The 19,434-nt window shown below is 41.4% G+C and overlaps 1 protein-coding gene across 1 annotated transcript in view; it reads left to right on the forward strand.

Moving 5' to 3' along the window:
* Positions 1 to 19,434, forward strand: part of c2cd3 (C2 domain containing 3 centriole elongation regulator) — a 146,149-nt gene that overhangs the window by 54,850 nt on the left and 71,865 nt on the right. Inside the window, exons 13-20 of the mRNA XM_078545200.1 lie at positions 505 to 639; positions 5,400 to 5,900; positions 6,366 to 6,517; positions 9,940 to 10,183; positions 11,071 to 11,248; positions 13,023 to 13,206; positions 14,836 to 15,005; positions 15,517 to 15,652. Of these exons, the coding sequence (XP_078401326.1) occupies positions 505 to 639; positions 5,400 to 5,900; positions 6,366 to 6,517; positions 9,940 to 10,183; positions 11,071 to 11,248; positions 13,023 to 13,206; positions 14,836 to 15,005; positions 15,517 to 15,652 (1,700 nt within the window). The remainder of the gene's footprint in view (positions 1 to 504; positions 640 to 5,399; positions 5,901 to 6,365; positions 6,518 to 9,939; positions 10,184 to 11,070; positions 11,249 to 13,022; positions 13,207 to 14,835; positions 15,006 to 15,516; positions 15,653 to 19,434) is intronic.

Genomic DNA, 19,434 nt, shown 5'->3' on the forward strand with positions numbered 1-19,434 from the left:
CTCAAAGGCCTGAGTGGCCTCCTCCTGCTCCTATGTTCCTACAATTGGAATGGATAGTCTAGGCTGTCATTTCAGCCAAAATTTTGATTAAACCTGTGCTTTGGAGTAATTTTATTTTGTCCAATGAATGTAACTTGATACAGTATTGGTGACTTTTTTGTTTGTTCTCTGATCACCCAACAACTTTTGGCCATGATCATCCTAATGTCAAGAGAATGGGGTCTGAATTGCTCTCATGTCTCTGCTATGATACCAGGTGCTGACCATAAAGAGGCATCTGTGAGTAGACCAGGAACCAGATTCTTTCTGATTTCCCCTCTCCCTGAAAACTGAGCAAATTCTTTCATTGCACTGTTATAAAAATATGGATTTTTAAAATGCACAACTAACATTGTGCATTTATTGCAGCAAAAAGCAATTTATAATGTACATAAATAATAATTTGTGAAATAATTTGTTCAAGCTGCTCTAACCTAATTATATTTTTCCTTTTCTTTACTGAAGCCCATTTTGATCGGCACAGCTAGTCTTGCACTTCGATCTGTCATTCAATCAGATTTGTTAAATATAACCAGTGAATTGCCTGTGGAAATGGTCTGTGACAATAAAGGGAAGCAGCAACAGATTGGTCCTTTAAAGGTAATCATTCAAAATAAAGATAAAACAAATTGTGCAGTGGTTGAGGGGGAAAATTGAAGGCTGAAGCGCAAGTCAACCTGTTTGCTCTCTTGGTTGGTGAATAATATATAACAGAAAGTCATGAAGAAGGCAAATGGTTGTTGGCCTTTATAGCAAGAAGATTTGAGTACAGGAGTAAAGATGTCTTTCTTAATTGCATAGAACCTTGGTTAGACCACATCTGAAGTATTGTGTACAGTTTTGGTCCCCTTACCTAAGGAAGGATATACTTACCGTAGAGGGAGTGCAGCAGAGGTTCACCAGACAAGTGAAGATGGCCAAAAGAAATAAAGGATATAGTTTGTGATGTTCAGCAATGATGGGCACTTTTTTGATTTTAGTAACTTATGTGCAAAATCACATTAATAAAAACAGAAAATGCTGGAAAAACTCAGCAGGTCTGACAGCATCTGTGGAGGGAAAACAGAGTTAACGTTTCAAGTCCATATGACTGTTCTTCAAAGCTAAAGAGTAGAAACGTGGTGAAATTTATACTGTTCAAGGGGAGTGGAGCAGATGAAGCTGGGTAGAAGGCCAACGATAGGTGGCCTTAGCCCCCACCAATCACTGGCATCACGTCCCTTAAACGGTATAAATTTTGTCACATTTCTACTTCTCTTTAGCTCTGAAGAAGCCATATGGACTCGAAATGTTAACTCTGTTTTCTCTCCACCGATGTTGTCAGACCTGCTGAGTTTTTCCAGCATTTTCTGTTTTTATTTCAGATTTCCAGCATCCACAGTATTTTGCTTTTATTTTACAAAATCACATTCATTGCTTTGAACTGTTTTTAACTGTTAAATAACAAATATTAAATCAGATGATGGGAAGAACTTTGTGCAGAAAGAAAGTAGTTTGCAATTTTTCCCAATGACTCATCTGGTTAATACAGTGTGTACCCATGCTGCACTGACCAGGAAGGTCTCAGGCTCAATATCCAGTCTGTACTGAGTTAACTGATCAATAATTGGTTGCAGTGGGAATGCTAAAATTGGCCATCATGCCCCTGTGTTAGAGAGGGACAAATTAGCCAGGTTACTGTTCCTGATCGCTATTCAGCAGAAGCCCCCTGTTTGAAGTGACAGTTATGGATGACAGGGCCTGAATTTTCACCATGACGGAGAGCCTGTCCACATGGCCAAAATGGTGGATGAGCGTGGAAATCCTAATTTCCGCCTCCAAACATGGCACTTCCTATTTTCACAGGGGCGGAATGGGTTTGGGCCAGGATTTGCACATGCACGATTCATGAAGGCAGCTGGCTATTTGAATCATCAGCTGCCTCCAGTCAAATCAGATTTTGACATCCCTGTAGTATGAAACCCTACGTGTGCAGAACAGACCAGGTCAGAGCAGGTCTGTTCTTTCTGCATTTCCCTGGATAGCCAGTGTAATATTTTGGAGAGGGGAGGTACCGCTGTAGAGTTATCTTTAAATTTGTATTTGCTGCACCAGAAGCGTTAAGAAGTTAACTTCAACTGTCGTCTTGTCATCCAACTGAGTGAGACGGTGGGCTGCTGGTCTCCCTGGGCAATATTTTGTTGCCCCTACTGACTCTTGCACCCAGCTGCAAGGAAGAACTTGGTGCTTTTGAAGGGTGCACTGCGCTTCGTCTGAGGGAGCATAGCTGGGCAGCCTCACATAGAGGCTGTAGAAGCCAGTCAGTGTGAGCAGCCAAAGTTCAGTGGGAGGGCTGAAGGTCAGGAGGAAGAGACTGCAGCATGAGCACCAGGAAGGAGGAGGACAAGAGGGAGGGCAACCTGGTTCTACCCTGTGGGGAGGGTGTACAGACCTTGGACAACATAGCTCAATATGACAGAACCAGTGCTGAAGAACACTTGGGTTGAGCCATGAGGTTGTGACAGACATCTGTCACATCATCCAGCTTCAATTCCAGTTGATGCTGGACCATGTGACACATGTCTGCCACAACCTCATGGCTCAACCGAAGCCTTCTTCGGCCCTGGTTTTCCATCATATTGAGGTACGATCCATCGACCCAGATGCCCAACCAGTGGCTGTGAAGGTAACTGTCGCACTTTATTTCTATGCCCCCGTCCCTTTCATGAGGAGACTTGGTTGGTATATTCCAGTCAACGGCATACAGCTGCATTAAGGCAGTGACGAATGCTTTGTTTGATCATGTGGAGAGCACATTAGTTTTCCTTTAGATTTGGCATCTTGGATGCAGAGAGCCAAGGCCTTTGCCCTAGTTGAAGGCTCCCCTCAGATAAAGAGTGCCATACATTGCACCCATGTTGCAATAAAGGCCCCAACTCAGCATACGGACACCTTCATCAACTGGAAGTCCTTTCACTCAATCAGTTTCCCATGTGATTTTTGGCCACAATAAAGTCGGTCTTCAAGATTGTGCAAGATTCTCGGGCAGCTGCCATGACTCCTTCACGCTAAGGAGTTTACAACTCCCCATCTATTTCAGCCACCAACGCAGATCTGTGGTAGGCTCATAGGGGACAAAGGCTACCTGTTAAGAACTTGGCTGATGACCCCTCTTTTGGAACCCACAATCCGAAGTGCACCTAGCATCATCAGGAGTACCATTGAGCAGGCCATTAACATTTTAAAGATAAATTTCAGGTGCCTCAATTGCCCAAGTGGAGCTTTGAAATATGCCCCAGCAAGGGTTTCAAGAATAGTTGTTGTATGACGCATGCTGCACAACATTGCGCAGCGGAGGGGCACCCAAATTAATGATGACCAGGCCATGGGCAGAGCTGCTACCTTGGAGGAGGAAACCCTGTATATTCTGATGATTCCAAAATGGATGAGGATGAGGAGCCCGCAAGCAGCAAAGCGGCAGGGAGGTATGGCCGTGTAGCCAGGGCTGACGCTGTGCAGGAGGGGTTCATTGTTAGATGGATCCTTGTTCAAAGTAGATTTGCATGAGGTCCACCCATATAACACTTACCATCAGCCAGTCCATGGTGACATAGTTCCACATAAAGATTCTCGCCGCAGTTACTCAAGGGACTGTCCGCCCTCTGCAAGGGAGTGAATGAACATCAGAGTTTGACTCCATCACATTCATATGGCTGCTACCTTTTCCATCATACACACGGGCCTCACCATATTTCAAACACACATGGTAATAAGGCTGTCATAACCTGTCCCCCTCCCATGAATGACATTGACTGTAAATGAAGTGCCTATGCCACCAACTTGTCCATCATCAAGCCATGCCCCCAATGCAGAAATTGACATGACTTACATGCTGATATAAGTGCATGTTGTATCTTACATGCAGATATGGCATCTTGCACATGATGATGCTACAACTGCATTTGCAGCTCCTTGAAAGAACCTTCACAACATCCATTCCAGCCAATGGCCCTATTCAACAACTAGGCACCACATTCATCATTCCTGGTTTCCATGTATACCTCTGCAAACTGCACAAATCAGATCCTGTGACACTTGGGATGCCAATGCAGCCACTGTAGTGGGCACAGCAAATGACCAGTATTACCTGAACAATACATAGCCTACCGAGCTGCAGTACCCACACCTAGGCCAAAGAGAAGCACTGGATTGCAGATGAATGCCTTGTATCCAGCGCTGACGCTTGAGATGCACTTGCTGGCCAGCATCCGGTGGTCTCCTGCACCACTCACCACAGTAGCAATTTCTACCCGTGTTGTCTTGACTGTGGCAGATGGATTCTGATAGCCAGAAGGGTATATGACTTCTTCTTCTCTAGACCTCCTCAACTAAGACCTGCAGGTCCTGAGCTGAGAATCACGGGATTACTGGTCCCACCCCTCCCCTCACGGCTCCTCTGTGTAGCATTCTATTAATGAGAATGTAAGATGAAAAGGGTCATGAGCAATTCAGATTACATTGCTCTCAGTCACTTTTGAGTGCTTATATGCACTAACTATTTTCAACATTTCATCAATGAACAGTGCTAATGGTAGGATGAAGAGAATGGCTCAGCACATATGCTTGTTGCCATGTACTTTGCAGCTGTGACTCCAAGGTGGCATGCTGTGCTCGGCGACCACTGACAGCCCTACTGGTTTGCGACCTCTTAGCCAGACTGTTATACCATAACAATGTGCAGATGTCAGGGATTGGTCACAGGCCCACGGTGTGCGTGCATCCTGATGGATGGATGGCAAGAGGGCAAGTGGATGGGACAATGAGCATGGCACTTTTCATCATTCATCCACTGAGTCGTGGCCATCCATTCCAGGGGCAGTTAACAGTTGGGCAACATTTACAGTTTTGACACTAACCTGATAACCCAAAGATTCTCCCCCAAAGCTCAGGAAGTATAGTATTGAGGACCAACTTCTCAAACAAACCTTTAAGAGGGGGACTTTTTATATGCGCCCGAGTTGCCCAACCTGCGCCAGGCCCATCTCTGACCCCCAACTCCCCTTAACTGAAAATTGCAAGTGCGAGTAGACATTTTTAAAGGTCTGGTTGGCAGAGCTGAGAATTCTGCTGACTCTGCACGCATGACCCAGGAGCGAAATCAAGGTGAGGCTGTGATGCCCTTTCAGGTAAAATAACTTGCCAATATGCACATCTAGGCTCATGTAAAGGATGGTCGTTTTGGCACTAGTGCCCAGCAAAGAGTCAGTTTCAGGAGAGGGGAAGGGCAGGAAATTGACAGAACAGAGGAATGACAGGTATCTCAAAGGTTTATGGATTTATTTTCTTTTTACTTTCATTAAAGTTATAACTTTGTTCTGTAGGTGTCTATGGAGCTTGCAGCTGACAACAAAGATTTTACCAGTGCTAATGCCAGATTAGCTGCTTCTCCTAAGGCTGCTTATGCTGTATCCAGCCCAGGACCGAATTTGCCACCAGAGCCCAAAGATGTGTGTCCAACGGATCTACACCCTGTTGGTCCTCATGCCCCTGAATCATCAAGTAAAAGAAACTTCGAAGATCGGTTGAAACAAAGTCATGTGCAAGACGTACCCAGAATGTATCATTCAGACCATTCCTATCCTTCCTCTGTACTTGCAGTGCAAAATTTAATAGGACAGTTCAGTTCTTCAGTAGAGGAAGAAGAGGGTTTGTTATTGCATGTTCTGCTGATGGTGCCTGATGGAAAGGACTTTGTCATGGGAGATGGCGCTTTGCAGCAACAGTACAATATCTACCTAAAATGTAAGCTTTTCAGCACAGATGAGGCAACCAGGTCCCCAGTTAGCTGGAGAACAAGCCATCCAATTTTTAATTTTTCCCTGGTAAGTTTTTTTAAAGAGAGATTCAGCAAGTAATAATAGACTATGTATGCTAACTTTTTGCATAAGAAATTAAGAAAAAGATTTTTGTTTTGTCATTACTATAAAATGTACATGGCCAATAGAAAATGTGTGCTGTGGCTGCGGGAAGAGAAAAGCATTGCTCAGCACCCCTTCTGATTACTGTAAACTAACAAAAAAACTATTCTAGTTGTTCTTGTAGTATGCTTAAACTAGAATTTGTCCATTTCACCTACTGCATAGTGTAGTATAATCATAATTTAAAGAAATGTAATTTTGCAGCAACTCATTGCCATTTAAAAGCAGAGCGTAAGAAATAAAAATTAGGCCATGAAATTTAATTGAACAACCCAGCCTGTGATATGAACTGTACTTAATATTGATAAATTCACTTTCAGAACTATTTCAAATATTAGGTATGCTAAATTTTTTTTGTTATTTTATCAGGTAGCTCCAATCACATTGACTCCCAGATTACTAGAGAGGCTGAAAAATAACATGATGATTATTGAGATCTGGAATAAAGTGATTAACACAGGGCAGGAAAAGCTACTTGGCCTCGTGAAGCTTCCTCTTCATCAATTTTACATATCTTTTAGGTAAATGGCATTCACCTAAAATGACATATTTGTTTAAATGTACCACATATAGTGATATTATTCAAATACGTTGGCTAATAACTTCAACTACATTCCAGTGGTTTCCAAGGCACTAAACTGCCTCCTCAGCTTCCAACAAGGCAAGCCTGAAACGCTCACTTATTGTAAGCTGGAAGTGCATTACCTTCCATATTTGTAAAAGCCAAAAAATCCACGTGCAATGCCCATCTCTGAAACAGGCATTGGGTCTTGGAATATGTAAGTAAGGGTCTGAATGTCTTTTGAGGACCACCCCACCCACCAACCCCCCCAGTTCCTGTCACAACTAACACCAGTGCTAGCTAGCTGCATTAATGAAAATCAGGCCTACACGGGGCCTTCAAGGAGACTGGCTGATAAGTTGCAACCAACATGGTTAAGTTTTCAAAATATACCTACCTGAATGTAGAGCTGGAAGAAGGATTGCACGTCCTGAAACCGCATTCAAAGAATGTGGGCTGCTGCCCACCACTGCTTTACCCTACACCATTGCCACTGCTATCCCCACTGCATCCTGACCTTCCTAACCTGACTGCCCCTTCCTGTTTACTTTCCTTCACCACCATCAGAGGGCAGCTGCCTTTTGCTGTTGCTATTTCAATGGCACAATAATGAGTGCTAAAATGACCTCTGCTTGTCTTTTCCTATTAATAATCTGGTCATTTGAGATTATTTGTAAACTGAAGTGAAGCAGGTTCCAATAGATGTCAGTCATTAGTGGCTTGGTAGGACTACAATGAAACAGGAATGGGTGTACTTTCCGTTGAATGATGCCCAGTTACCTTTGAAACTGAATTTTATATCTGACCATCCGAAATTGTAAAACTTCTATATGCACAACATTTTTTAATTACTTCACATAATGATTTAATTATCAGAAGTAAATTTAAGGATTACATGTCTGCTGCCAATCTGATTATCAACAGCCAAAATGAGTTTAGAAGGGGACAACCTCCTTCACCTTTTCAATTAAGTGAACTATCGAAAGCCCTGCAATGTTATGTTCTTCCAAAACACATTTGCCGAAGGCTACCAGTTAATCTCAAAGTGGGGAAACTCAAATTGAAATTTGGAAATGCAGAAGAAGTTAACGCTGGTTGAAAACACAATAGGTACAGATCATACAACAATAGTATTGGAGAACTGAGTCCTCTAGGGTGAATCTCCTCACATGTGTTTCTTTTGTGAGTGATTGCTTCACAAACTTTCGGACTGAACCTGTGATTAAGTGATAAATTTTGCTGTTGAATTTTAGTCATGAACAAATAATTTAAATCATCAATGGTGATAGCAGCCACTTGTCTACTTTGTGGGATCAATGTCAGTTGTGGCTCAGTTGGTAAAAATCTTGTCTCTGATTCACAAGGTTCCGGGTTCAAGTCTCACTACAGTACTTGAGCACAAAAATCAATGCTGTCACACAAGTGTAGTACTGAAGGAGTGCTACACTGTCAGAGGTGCTGGTTGGATGATACATTAAACCGAGGCCCCATCTGCCTGCTCTGGTGGATGTAAATGGCACTATTTTGAAGAAGTGCAGGGGAGTTATCCTTGGTTTTCATGGCCAATAGTTATCCCTCAATTAACATCACAAAAACATAATCCAGTCATTATTACATTGCTGTTTGTGAGAGTTTACCATGTGCAAATTAGCTACCGCATTTACTACATTATAATAGTGACTACACTTCAAAAGTATATGTTGGATGTAAAATGCTTAGCGAAGCCTGGTGGTTGTGAAAAGAACTATATAAATGCCAGTCTTTTTTACAAATTCAAATTTGTTCGGGGTACTCCTGTTTCTTTGATTAAGTATATTGGATCCAAATTTACAACTTGGTCCAATCCACAATGAACATGATGTTCTATTTTCAAAATTTTTATGGTCCTAAATCTTTAATCACACAATGGGGTTTCCATATTATCAGTAGGGGGTTGTAGGTTCACAGTTTGACAGCTCAAAGTTATTAAAGGATTAGCTGTGGAATTATGAATAGGATTGCTTGTTTTTATAAGAGATTAAGTACTTGATGGATTTAAATATTTGAATGGGCTTTCATGACAAAGTGTTTTTTTTAATATAGTGAAGGATGTAATAGATATTTAGAACTTTATTTTATTTCATCTCAACATGTCTCCTGAGGTCTGCCCATGGTGGGTATGGATGGTTTAATGGCAAAGGGTGGTGGGTGGGTTGGCATGAGTTGGCATAGGGACTATAAGGGGCCACTGGGGTGGGTGAAGGGGTATGAGTTGGCATGAGGAGTGAGTGAGGGCTAGAGGGCCTAATATTTAACAGAACAACTGGGATGAAGTACCAGAGAACTGAAGCAGGCCTTTTAGACAGCCCACCTCGGCATCCCCTGTGACTGCTTCTGGTCTGCATCCGGAGGTGGCAGGCCGGACAGATCTCGCCATTCAGGGGCCTTTCTCCTGAGGCAGGTGTGGCAAGCTGGGAAATTTCCTAACTTGTGCTCAGGTGTGAAGACCAGGCTAAAGTTTTCATATTTGCACAGAAATGGTTCATATTGGAAATAATTCTGTCAGAAATGGAGGCAGGACTTCCAGATCCAGCGTCCTTTTGCCATTTTGGAGTCCCTGTGGTCTGTGAAAATCTGGGCCTTTATGTAAACATGGTGATGCATTAAAAGGTTTTCAGTTTCTATTTCTGTTGACTTTTGGTTCTAATTTCTCAATTGGGAGGAAAGGTATTTTTTAATTTTTCTCCACTGACATTTTTCTTTTCCATGTCCAATTGAAGTATATCAATTTTACTGCATTCTCCAAAAGTTATGCAACCTGGCAATATGTTTTGCACAGAAATAAAAATCTTCTCAACATAAGTCTAGAATATACACCAAATGGCTGGAGTGAAATTTGAGAAGCAACTGTTTAACCTTTTGTGGGAGTGTACCCTCTTCAGGCAAATATACAGAATTTACCATAGAATGGTAGGATGTAGGTTTTGCTCATTATTCACGCAGCGAGTTTTCAGTCTGAGTAAAGGAAATGTCAAGTAGCTGCTAGGTGTTAATATGAAAATAGAGAAATGGTTACAAGGGGCAAGAGGAACTCTAGATAACTAGAATACAAAATATTTTTTAGATGTAATTAAAGCTTTGATGTATTTGATGTAATTATAGTCTCCGTGTAAGCTTGGGATTTAATGGAAATGGATGATTATTTTCGTAGATAGGTTCTTATGTTAAAATCGTACCCATTGTCTATCTGGTTAGTTTGGTGTTTAAAAGCTTCCAAATGTTTTTTATTAAATTAGGTGTGGTATATGAAAGCTAATGACATTTGAGGGGAAAACAGTAATTGACTTAAGTTGTGAGCAATTTCTCATTTGATACATTGATTTTTCTTTTGTAAATCAAAAGGGATCCTAAGATTTCACACTTACTGCTCCAAGCTCAATATCCTGTGGTTGCTGTGGACAGCTACATGCCAATGATGGATGTTTTCACAGGCTGCCAACGGGGCAGCCTTCGCGTTCTACTTGCAATGGGAGAAGCAAACCAAATAGTAGCACTTCAGAGACTGAAAAATGATGAGGGAACTTCAGTCTCTGGTTTCCAGCGGACACCTCATTTTCTGGATCAAGTGCCTTCAGTTCCTTCAAAGGTTTGTGATTATATGTAATGTTCAATGTGTGTTTTAATGCAGTTGAAGTGCATATTTCCACCTGAGCTAGACAAACATACACTCCGAACACAAACTTTTCATTTGCACCAAGAACCAGATAAGCATTTGATGCTCATTAATTTGTGTCAGTCTCTGAAACCTCTCATTTCATCCAGCTTAAACTATAGTTATAATTGTAGTCTCTGACCAGTAACTATAGGGTCAAAGTGTAGCTAACAGCATGAAAATTGTTGATATTAAGAGTTTCATTTGTTTGTGAGTTGCACTGCCTCCCAGGAGAAACTTTTGCCATGTGAGCTTATGTGTAGGTGCAAAACTCTGATTTACCAGTGACTCATCTTCCATCTTGTTGGGAGAAAGGGTTGTCTACTTTCTCAACACGATCTGTTATAAGTGTATAAAGTGTTTGATAAATTGACAGGACCCCCTGACCACCTTTTAAATCCAGCTTCACGTCAGACAGGGCAGTGAGAAGCAGAATGAGACACCATCCTGGAAAAGTTGCACTGCTTTAATGCATTGTGGAGTTAGAGAGGCACCTGCCTCCAGTATAATGCACCCACTTCTGTGTCAGTATGCAGGTGAAACTACTTCATGTCAATGGATAAGTGCAGCATAAATGCAGCCCTAAAATCCATGCTGACTAGTGCCAACTATTTCCATTGTACCAAGATATTAGTTTACATTGAAGTTGCTGAAATAATTACTTCTAGAGAAATACCTTGCTTGTGTTCTCCAAAAACCATTCGCTACCATACAAGTGTGGCGTAAACTCTGTAATAGTTTTATTTTGTTAAATATATGCAATTTTTAAGGTTCAAAAATATAACCACACCATTCTGATATACTGATACATATTTTCTCAGTTGGACAGAGGGGAGACAGAATCACTGATGGAGCACATATTTGAGATAAATGTGGTACAACTTAAAGGATTGACTCCCTTGCAGTCCACTGTCTGGGGAGAAGCAGACTGCTATATTCAATATTATTTCCCAACTCAAGATGCAGATATCATAACTGAGACATTGCTATTTGTAAATGGTAAGCAATTTTATATTCCTAGAATCCTGTTTTCCAGTCTGCGTGTAGCATAATACAATAACCATTTTGTAACTCTTATAAATTGTAAATTCAAAGAAGAAATTGTGTTAATAGAAAGTATACAGGTACTTCCAAAAATATAAAACAGGCCATCAAATGTCAAAATGTGAACTAGAAATGAGCTTAGCAGCTGTTTTAAAAAAAAACTTACAGTATAACAGGAAAAGGGTTATCAAAAGGAATCGAGATCACTTGTGAACACAAACAGGTATGAAGCTGATAATGTACCAAGAATGGTTACCATATACTAAATAACATAGCCAACCCCTCCTCCCTCCTCCAGTACATTTTTTTCTATATTCTAGCTCAGTAGGATTGCCCTCATTTGGTTTGCTCATACCTATCTAATTATTGCCAGCAAAGGTTTCTTTTCCCACCTTACCCCATTCCTGAGCTGTTACCCCTGGAATCCCCTAAGGATCATCCTTGGCCCCTTCGTCTTCCACGTCTACTTGCTGCCCCACTATTTGCAGATTTGGGGTCAGGTTTTCCATGTACCTGATGACACCCGTGCTTTGCTTCTTTGTGATCTCTCACATCTCTACCAGGCTTGTATTGTCATTCTGTTTGATATCCAGTCTTGGATGAGCTGTAATTTACTTGAGTTAAACATTGTGAAGATTGAAGTTATCATTTCAGGGCCCAATCACAAACTCTGCACCCTTAATACCAATTCTTCCCCCTCCTTGGCCATTGTCCTTGCCCACAGTACATCCTACTCACGCATCACTGCTGTCTTTGCTGATTTACATTGGCTTCTGATCCCCAACACTACATCATTTAAAATACTCATCCCCTTATTTAAATTTCTTCACAGGTTTGCCCCTCATTACTCTGTTGCCTTCTCCAGTAGTACAGTTCCCCAGATGAACTCATCATATCTCTAATACCGACTTTTTGTGCATCCACCCCTGCCTTCCTCCACCATTGACAGCTATGTCTTCAATCACCTCGGGCCCATGCGTTAGTATTCCCTTCCTAAATTTCTTTGTCTCTAAGTCCCTCTGCTTGTTTAAGGCCTCCATGAAACCCAATTCTTTTGACCAAGTTTTAGTCATCCCTCCTAATAGCAATATCTTTGCCTTGTTGTATGTTTTTGTCAGATTATAGCTCTGTAAAACGACATGAGGTTTTTTTTACATTGACGGTACTATTTAAATACAAGTTGTTATTGGAGTGATTTTCTAAGTTGGTTAGTAGAGATGATAGCCCTAGGGTGATTAAAGTGTGATGGTGGGGATTGCAGGTTTCTAAGAAGGATGAGCGAAATTAGCCAAATGAGCTTCCCTCATCTCTCTTGTAATGGCCCTTGAAATGGCTTAGTAAGCTGCTCAATTGCGTCAAACTACTAAGATTGCAGCAGTTCACAAAGAAGGCCCACTCCAACATCCTCTCAGAGCAGCTAGGGATGGACATTAGATGTTTTCCTTGCCAGCAGTACCCATATGCTTAGAAGTTAATACATAAAATGTTTCTGCTGTATTTATTATATCATCAGTTATGGATTCATTGCATATAACTACATATTTAAAATGTCTCATGGTAAAATTTTTTCAGTAATAAGATGTTTAGGGCTCATGCGAGATGTTCTGGAAAGTCTGCTTCTATTTAGATTAATCCCGACTCTTAAACTGGTTCTTGTTTTTAAATGCAGTGGTAATTGTTTCCTGCGTAGTTGAGTTAAATCACTTTTGTACCTACTGTTTTACTGCAGACATCATCTTAAAGCCTTTCCGCACAGCGACAACATTGTGTGTACCAGATCCTCTATTTAATGACTGTCAAAGTCACACTCTTCTCATCCCACCGGACTTTCCAGTTCAGAGAATATTGCTGAATGCTTGCTCAAAACAAAAGCTTACAGGAAGTGGTGGCATTCAGTTTGAGATCTGGTGTAGGTAAGTGCTGATATCATAGAAACAAATAGATCTCAACCAGCAGAGAAATAAACAGGAGACTTAAGTGTGTGGTTGTTCAATGTGAGATGTGTCATCAATTGCATCAAATTTAAAACTGTCTTATGCTGAACATGTGAATCTGTGTTTACTGCTGAAAGAAGAGATGTGTTGCCAAAGGTTTTTGTCTTGCACTCCTGAGGACAAACACAAGAACGCCAAATTTGAAACGATCACAAAAATTTATACCACAGGATTAAAGGATCCTCCTTAGGCAATCCATTAGGATAGAGATGACTTGCTTCCACTCTGCTTCGATGTGCTCTGAAATGGCGGATAAGTCCAATGCACAATCTGCAGACTTTGCCACATGTGCGGTAGGTGGTGCTTGAAGGGGTGGGTAGATGATCTGTTTTTAGGTTAGTGTGCTACCTTTGATGCCTTGACTTCGCTTCTGCACGCTTCCGCTGAAGTCTGTCAGTGTGCTCAGTGTCCTCCTAATCGAGCCTTCTCCATTTCACTCGGTCACAAGCCAGGGTCTCCCATGAGTTGTCAGGGATGCTTGACCTCTTCAAGGATGCTTTGAGGACATCCCTAACATTTCTGCCATTTCCTGGGAGTCTCCTGTCGCAACCGAGCTCCGAGTAGAGCAATTACTTCAGGAGTCTGGTGTCAGGCATATGAGCGATATGTCCCACCCAGCAGTGCTGGCTTGAGTGATTTGCGCCTTGATGCTGGGCAAGTTGGCTTGAGAGAAGACGCTGTTGTTGGACCGCCTTTCTTGGTTGGATTGGTTGGCAAGTTGTTTCTGACTGGCCGAGGCTTTGCCAAGGAGAAAGCAACAGGGAATTAACTATAGGATCTCCAAGTGCCCTGGTAGTTCAAAAAAGGTGCAAGGCTTGAACATATTCCTTTTGTTTGCAGAGAACAGATCCCTGGGTGTGAATGTATGTTGCTTCTAGCAAGCATAAATGAGCCACATTACAAGCTCTTAAATTATTATGATTATCTTATTGGTGGTTAAACACTTTTTTAAAAATTCTTTCTTGGGATATGAGTGTTGCCAGCAAGGTCAGCATTTGTTTCCCAACCCTAATTGCTCTTGAACAGATGATAGTGAGCCATCTCTTGGAAGTACTGCAGTCCATGTGACATAGTTACATCCCAATGATGTTCGAAAGGGAGTTCCAGGTTTTTGACCTGACAATGAAGGAACAGCAATATAGTTACAAGCCAGGATGCTGTGTGGCCTGGAAAGGAACTTGCAAGTGGTGGTGTTTCCATGCATCTGCCACCCTTGTCGTAGGTGGTAGAGGTCACGGGTTTGGAAGCTGCTGGTCAAAGGAGCCTTGGTGGGTTGCTACAGTGCATCTAGTAGCTGGCACACAATGCTACCACTGTGCATCGGTGGTGGAGGAAGTGAATGTTGAAGGTGGTGGATGGGATGCCAATCAAGCAGGCTGCTTTGTCCTGGATGGCCTCGAGCTTCTTGAGTGTTGTTGGAGCTGCACTAATTCAGGCAAGTGGAAAGAATTCCATCACACTCTTAACTTTTGTCATGCAGATGGTAGAGAGGCTTTAGGGAGTTAATTTATTATGAAGTTGTGTAACAAGTTCATTTTATTCTCTTAGGTATTATTACCCTAATGTGAGAGACCAAGTTGTTGCCAGGGGTGTCCTCCCTTTGTCCAAGCTGTGTGCTATGGTAACTATGCAACATCACAAGGAAGTTGGAGTTCAGACATTTGGCATTCCCCTAATGTCTAGAACAGAAAACGAAGGACAATCTCCATGTTCCGCTGGTACGTAAAACTTTTTCATTTTTCTTAATCTACATCAGAGAGGATTAAATAAATAGGTGAACTGACCCATATCTAATAACTATTCTTTATGACCACATTTAGTGAAGGTACATCATTCAGATAGGAATGCTGCAGCAAAATGTCGATACATACCAATCTAGAAAACTGACATAATCTGACCAACAGCTTCATAAAAGCTAACACAAACTCCAAAAAGCTAACAACTTGAATTGCTTTAGTTATAAGCCTATAACATGATAATGCTGAGTTATCTTGTTTACTATTGAGGAAAGCAGTTAGTTCCATGTGTGATGAAACAAATTGTCCAGTGTGATTTTTAAAATAATAAGAATTTTCTAAAAGTTAAGCTGAGACATCAAGTAATCATGCAATGTTCATTTTCCTAGACTATAAAGCTGATTAGACTCTGAACATTTTACCATCCATGCTGCAGCATCAAATTAATGTAGCTTAACTTGAATTTGATGTAATTCTTTCACATGTATTCCAGGCTTATTGGATGTTAGTGTAAGATACAGATGTTCAGTACAAACAACTGAGAATGCCAGGAAAGGGGTCATAGCATCTCGTGCTGTGTCACTTTCAGTACAGCTGCTCCGGGCTTCAGGCCTACAAGCTGCAGCAAGGTGAGGAAAATAAAGTAATATTTCATGATCTGATTTTGTTAGTGTTAAACTAAAAACTATCCAGGTCGCATTTTAAAAATAACATTGTTAAAAATTATTGTGACTGATTTTAGCACCCATTTGTGTTTTTTTTTCTTTATATTTTTGCATATAAAAACTAATTAAACTCTTCAAATAAATTATTGACCAGGTAGCCAAAAGGAATGCTGTTAATGTGATGCATTTGGACCTTTAAGAAGCAATTGACAAAGTGCCATGTAAGAGACTTGTTGCAAAGATTAAGAATGCTCTAGAATGTGTTGCTCTAAGAAACTGTCCTGGAAACACTCTATGAACTCATCTTCCAGGCTAACTTTGACAATCTTGATTTGTCCAATCTATATGTAGATTAAAATCATCCCATGATTATTGCCGCACCTTTCTCACAAGGCCCCATTATTTCTTTACTGTTAGGTGACCTATAAACTACTTGTACAAGTGACTCCTTATCTTTGTTATTTCCTATCTCTGCCCAAACTGATTCTATATCTTCACCTTTAGAACTAGGATCATCTCTATTGTACTAACGTCACCCCACAGAGCTATCCCACAAGCTTCTTGTCCTTCCAAAATGTCATGTACCCTTGAATATTCAGGTCCCAGCCTTTGTCACCTTGCAGTCATGTCACTGTAATGGCTATCAGATCATCCATATCTATATTTGAGTTGACAATTCATCCACTTTGTTACAAATGCCACATGCATTCAGACATGGTGCCTTTAGTTCTGTCCTTTTACTATTTTGGCAACTTCTGGCCTTATCTGCTGGCACATTCTTAAGTTTATATGCTATGTCCCTTCCTGTCATGCTCTGATTCACTTTACCCTTATTGCTACTTTGCTCCCTTGCCTTGCCCTCTCCCTTTAATTTATCACATTTTTCCTCACTTGATCCCTCACCCCCACTATTTAGTTTAAATTCTTCTCTACCACCCTAATTATATGACTTGCCAGAACACTGGTCCCAGCACACTTCAAGTGAAGACCTTCCGAGCAGTACAGCTCCCACTTACCCCAGTACTGGTGCCAGTGTCCCATGAATCAAAACCTATTTCTCCCACACCCATCTTTGAGCCACACATTCAGCTCTCATCTTATTTGCCCTATGCCAGTTTGCTCATGTGTCAGGAGACAATCCAGAGATTTAATTAATTTAGCCCCTAGCTGCTCATAATCCCTGAGCAGAACCTCTTTCCTAGTCCTATCTACGTCATTAGTACCTGCATGGATCACGACAACTGGATCCTCCCCGTCCCAGCAAGTTCCACTCTAGCCCAGAACAGATGTCCCAAACCCTGGCACCGGGCAGGCAACACAGCCTTCTAGACTCTTGCTCTTGGCTGCTGTCTCTCCTCCTGACAATACTGTCCCCTAATACTGCTACATTCCTATTTACTCCCTCCTCTTGAATGGCTTCCTATACCACGGCGCCATAGTCAGCTCACTCATCCACCCTGCAGCCCCCTCTTTTGTCCTCTCAAGCTGCAAGAATGTCGAACCTGTCAGACAATTGCAAAGGCTGAGGCTCCTCCACTTCTACCTTCTCGATCCCCATACCTGGCTCACTTGCAATCACACCCTCCTGTCCCTGACCATGAACTGAATCAGAAGACCCAATCCTAAGGGATATGACTGCCTTCTGCAACAAAATCTCCAGGTAACTTTTCCCCCCTCTCTGATGCATTGTAGTGTCCAAAGCTCAGACTCCAGCTCAAAAAGTTGTGAGTTGAAGTTCCTTGAGCTGTAGACGCTTAACTGCAGGTGTGTCTGCCTTGGATCACACTGGCATCCACATGTTCCAACATACTGCAGCTCCAACACATCACCTGCCCTGCCACCTTTTTAGGGTTTTAATTTATTAATAGATTATTTCACTAATTACATTTTAATTAATGCCTCTAGTCCTGCCTGTGCTTAATATCTTATTATTTCAATTAATGTTCTACTTTACCCTGATTGAAATTTCCTAGCTTAGATAACATAAATAGGAAATACTCACCAACCAATCATCTACCTGCTTGCCTGTAATGCCACACCTCAATTTTTGTTTTCTGAATGCAGGCTCTGAACCTGCAGACTGCTGGTGGCTAGTCCTGACACTCACTGCTTTATAACTCTGTTCCGATGGCTCGCTGCTTTATAACTCTCACTGTCGTGACGTCTCGCTGCTTTATAAGTTTCATAGTCCCGACAGCTCACTGCTTTACAATTCTCTCAGTCCCGAAGTCTCGCCACTTTTTAACTCCTTGCCCCGAAGTCTCATCATTTTCAACTCTGTCCTGAAGCCTCGCTGCTTTGCAACTAAGACGACTCCAAGGACGAACACATATAGTTTTGATGAGAGCTTATTTGTACTACGCAATGAATTGGTGATCAAGACCTCAAAATTTAGGAGTACCACTAGAAGGCTGGCAATAACAAGGGCCGACACGTGCGATGCATAAATCTTTTAAAGTGGAATTATACATGGAAAAGTCCATAAAAAGAGAATTCTTAGTTTTACACATAGGACATCTATTAGGATTTATGCACTAGTACACCCAGGTCCCTCTGCTCCTGCACCCCCTTTCAAATTGTTCCCTTTATTTTGTGTTTTAAGTGGCATCTTTCACAATCTCAGGATGCCCCAAAGCGCTTCATAACCACTGACATACTTTGAAGTGAAGTAATTGTTATGTTAGAAAATAATCACTAGAGGAATGTAAAGCATTATTAGAAGAAATATTTCACACATTGGGTTGTAAGAAGATGGACTGCTTTGCCTTAAGTAGCTATCAAGGTGATGGTGGTAATATTTGAAGTGTTTGAAAGGGGTATATGGCAATTTAGGAAAGTAACGAACAGGAAAAGCAGGTCTATCAAACCTGTCCAATATTGTCAGAGTCTGACTCCCATGTACCTTGATTTCCATCCACCCCACCTGCCTTTTATGAGCTGTGATGTCAGCCACATCTAGTTCTCCTTTGAATATTTGCAGTGAATATTTACTCCATAAGGTAGCAAGTTGTTCAATAGCTCCAAGAGTCTTTGTGGAGAGAAGTGCCTTCTGTCATCAAACTTTGTTTTATGCTTAAGTAACTTGTGGGCATATATCCTAGCCCTTTTAACTTATATAATGTAACTAGCCTATCCACAAGGACCAAATCTTATTCTTTCAGTATTTTAATGATCTCAGTGAAATTTCGTCAAAGTCTATGCTTTTCTAGAGTAAAACTCCCAAGCACTCTAATACAAAAGCAGAAAACTAGATGCTGGAAACCTGAAATAAGAACAGAAAAGGCTGGAAATACTCAGTAGACTCTTGACAAAAGATTAATGACCTGAAACATAACTCTCTGCAAGGTACAAAAGGCCTGCTGATATCCCTCATTTAACAACCCCCCACTCCAATAACGTTAGCCTGCTTTTGTGCTCATTTTTTGTATTGGTGTGTTCTAGGATAGAATTTGATAAGCATTAAATTTAATTACTTCAGCACTGTCAGCCCTATGAAGCCATTTTTGCTGATTATTTTTAAGCTATGATTATCACAATCCTTATTTTTCGATCTCGTTTTTACTCTGGGTTTTCAATGCTGAAAGACACCATTATCTTATTTAATGGCCCAACAGAGTTGCAACTCATCACCTACATAATCCAGGAGATTAAGATGGATGAAGAATATTGTCCCTTGGGTTTCAATAATAGATTGTTAGTAAAAGTATGGGAGCATCAGGAAGCACCAATTGTCCCAGCCATTAAGG

Source organism: Cetorhinus maximus, chromosome 7, assembly GCF_964194155.1.
Source record: "Cetorhinus maximus chromosome 7, sCetMax3.hap1.1, whole genome shotgun sequence".
Taxonomy (NCBI): domain Eukaryota; kingdom Metazoa; phylum Chordata; class Chondrichthyes; order Lamniformes; family Cetorhinidae; genus Cetorhinus; species Cetorhinus maximus.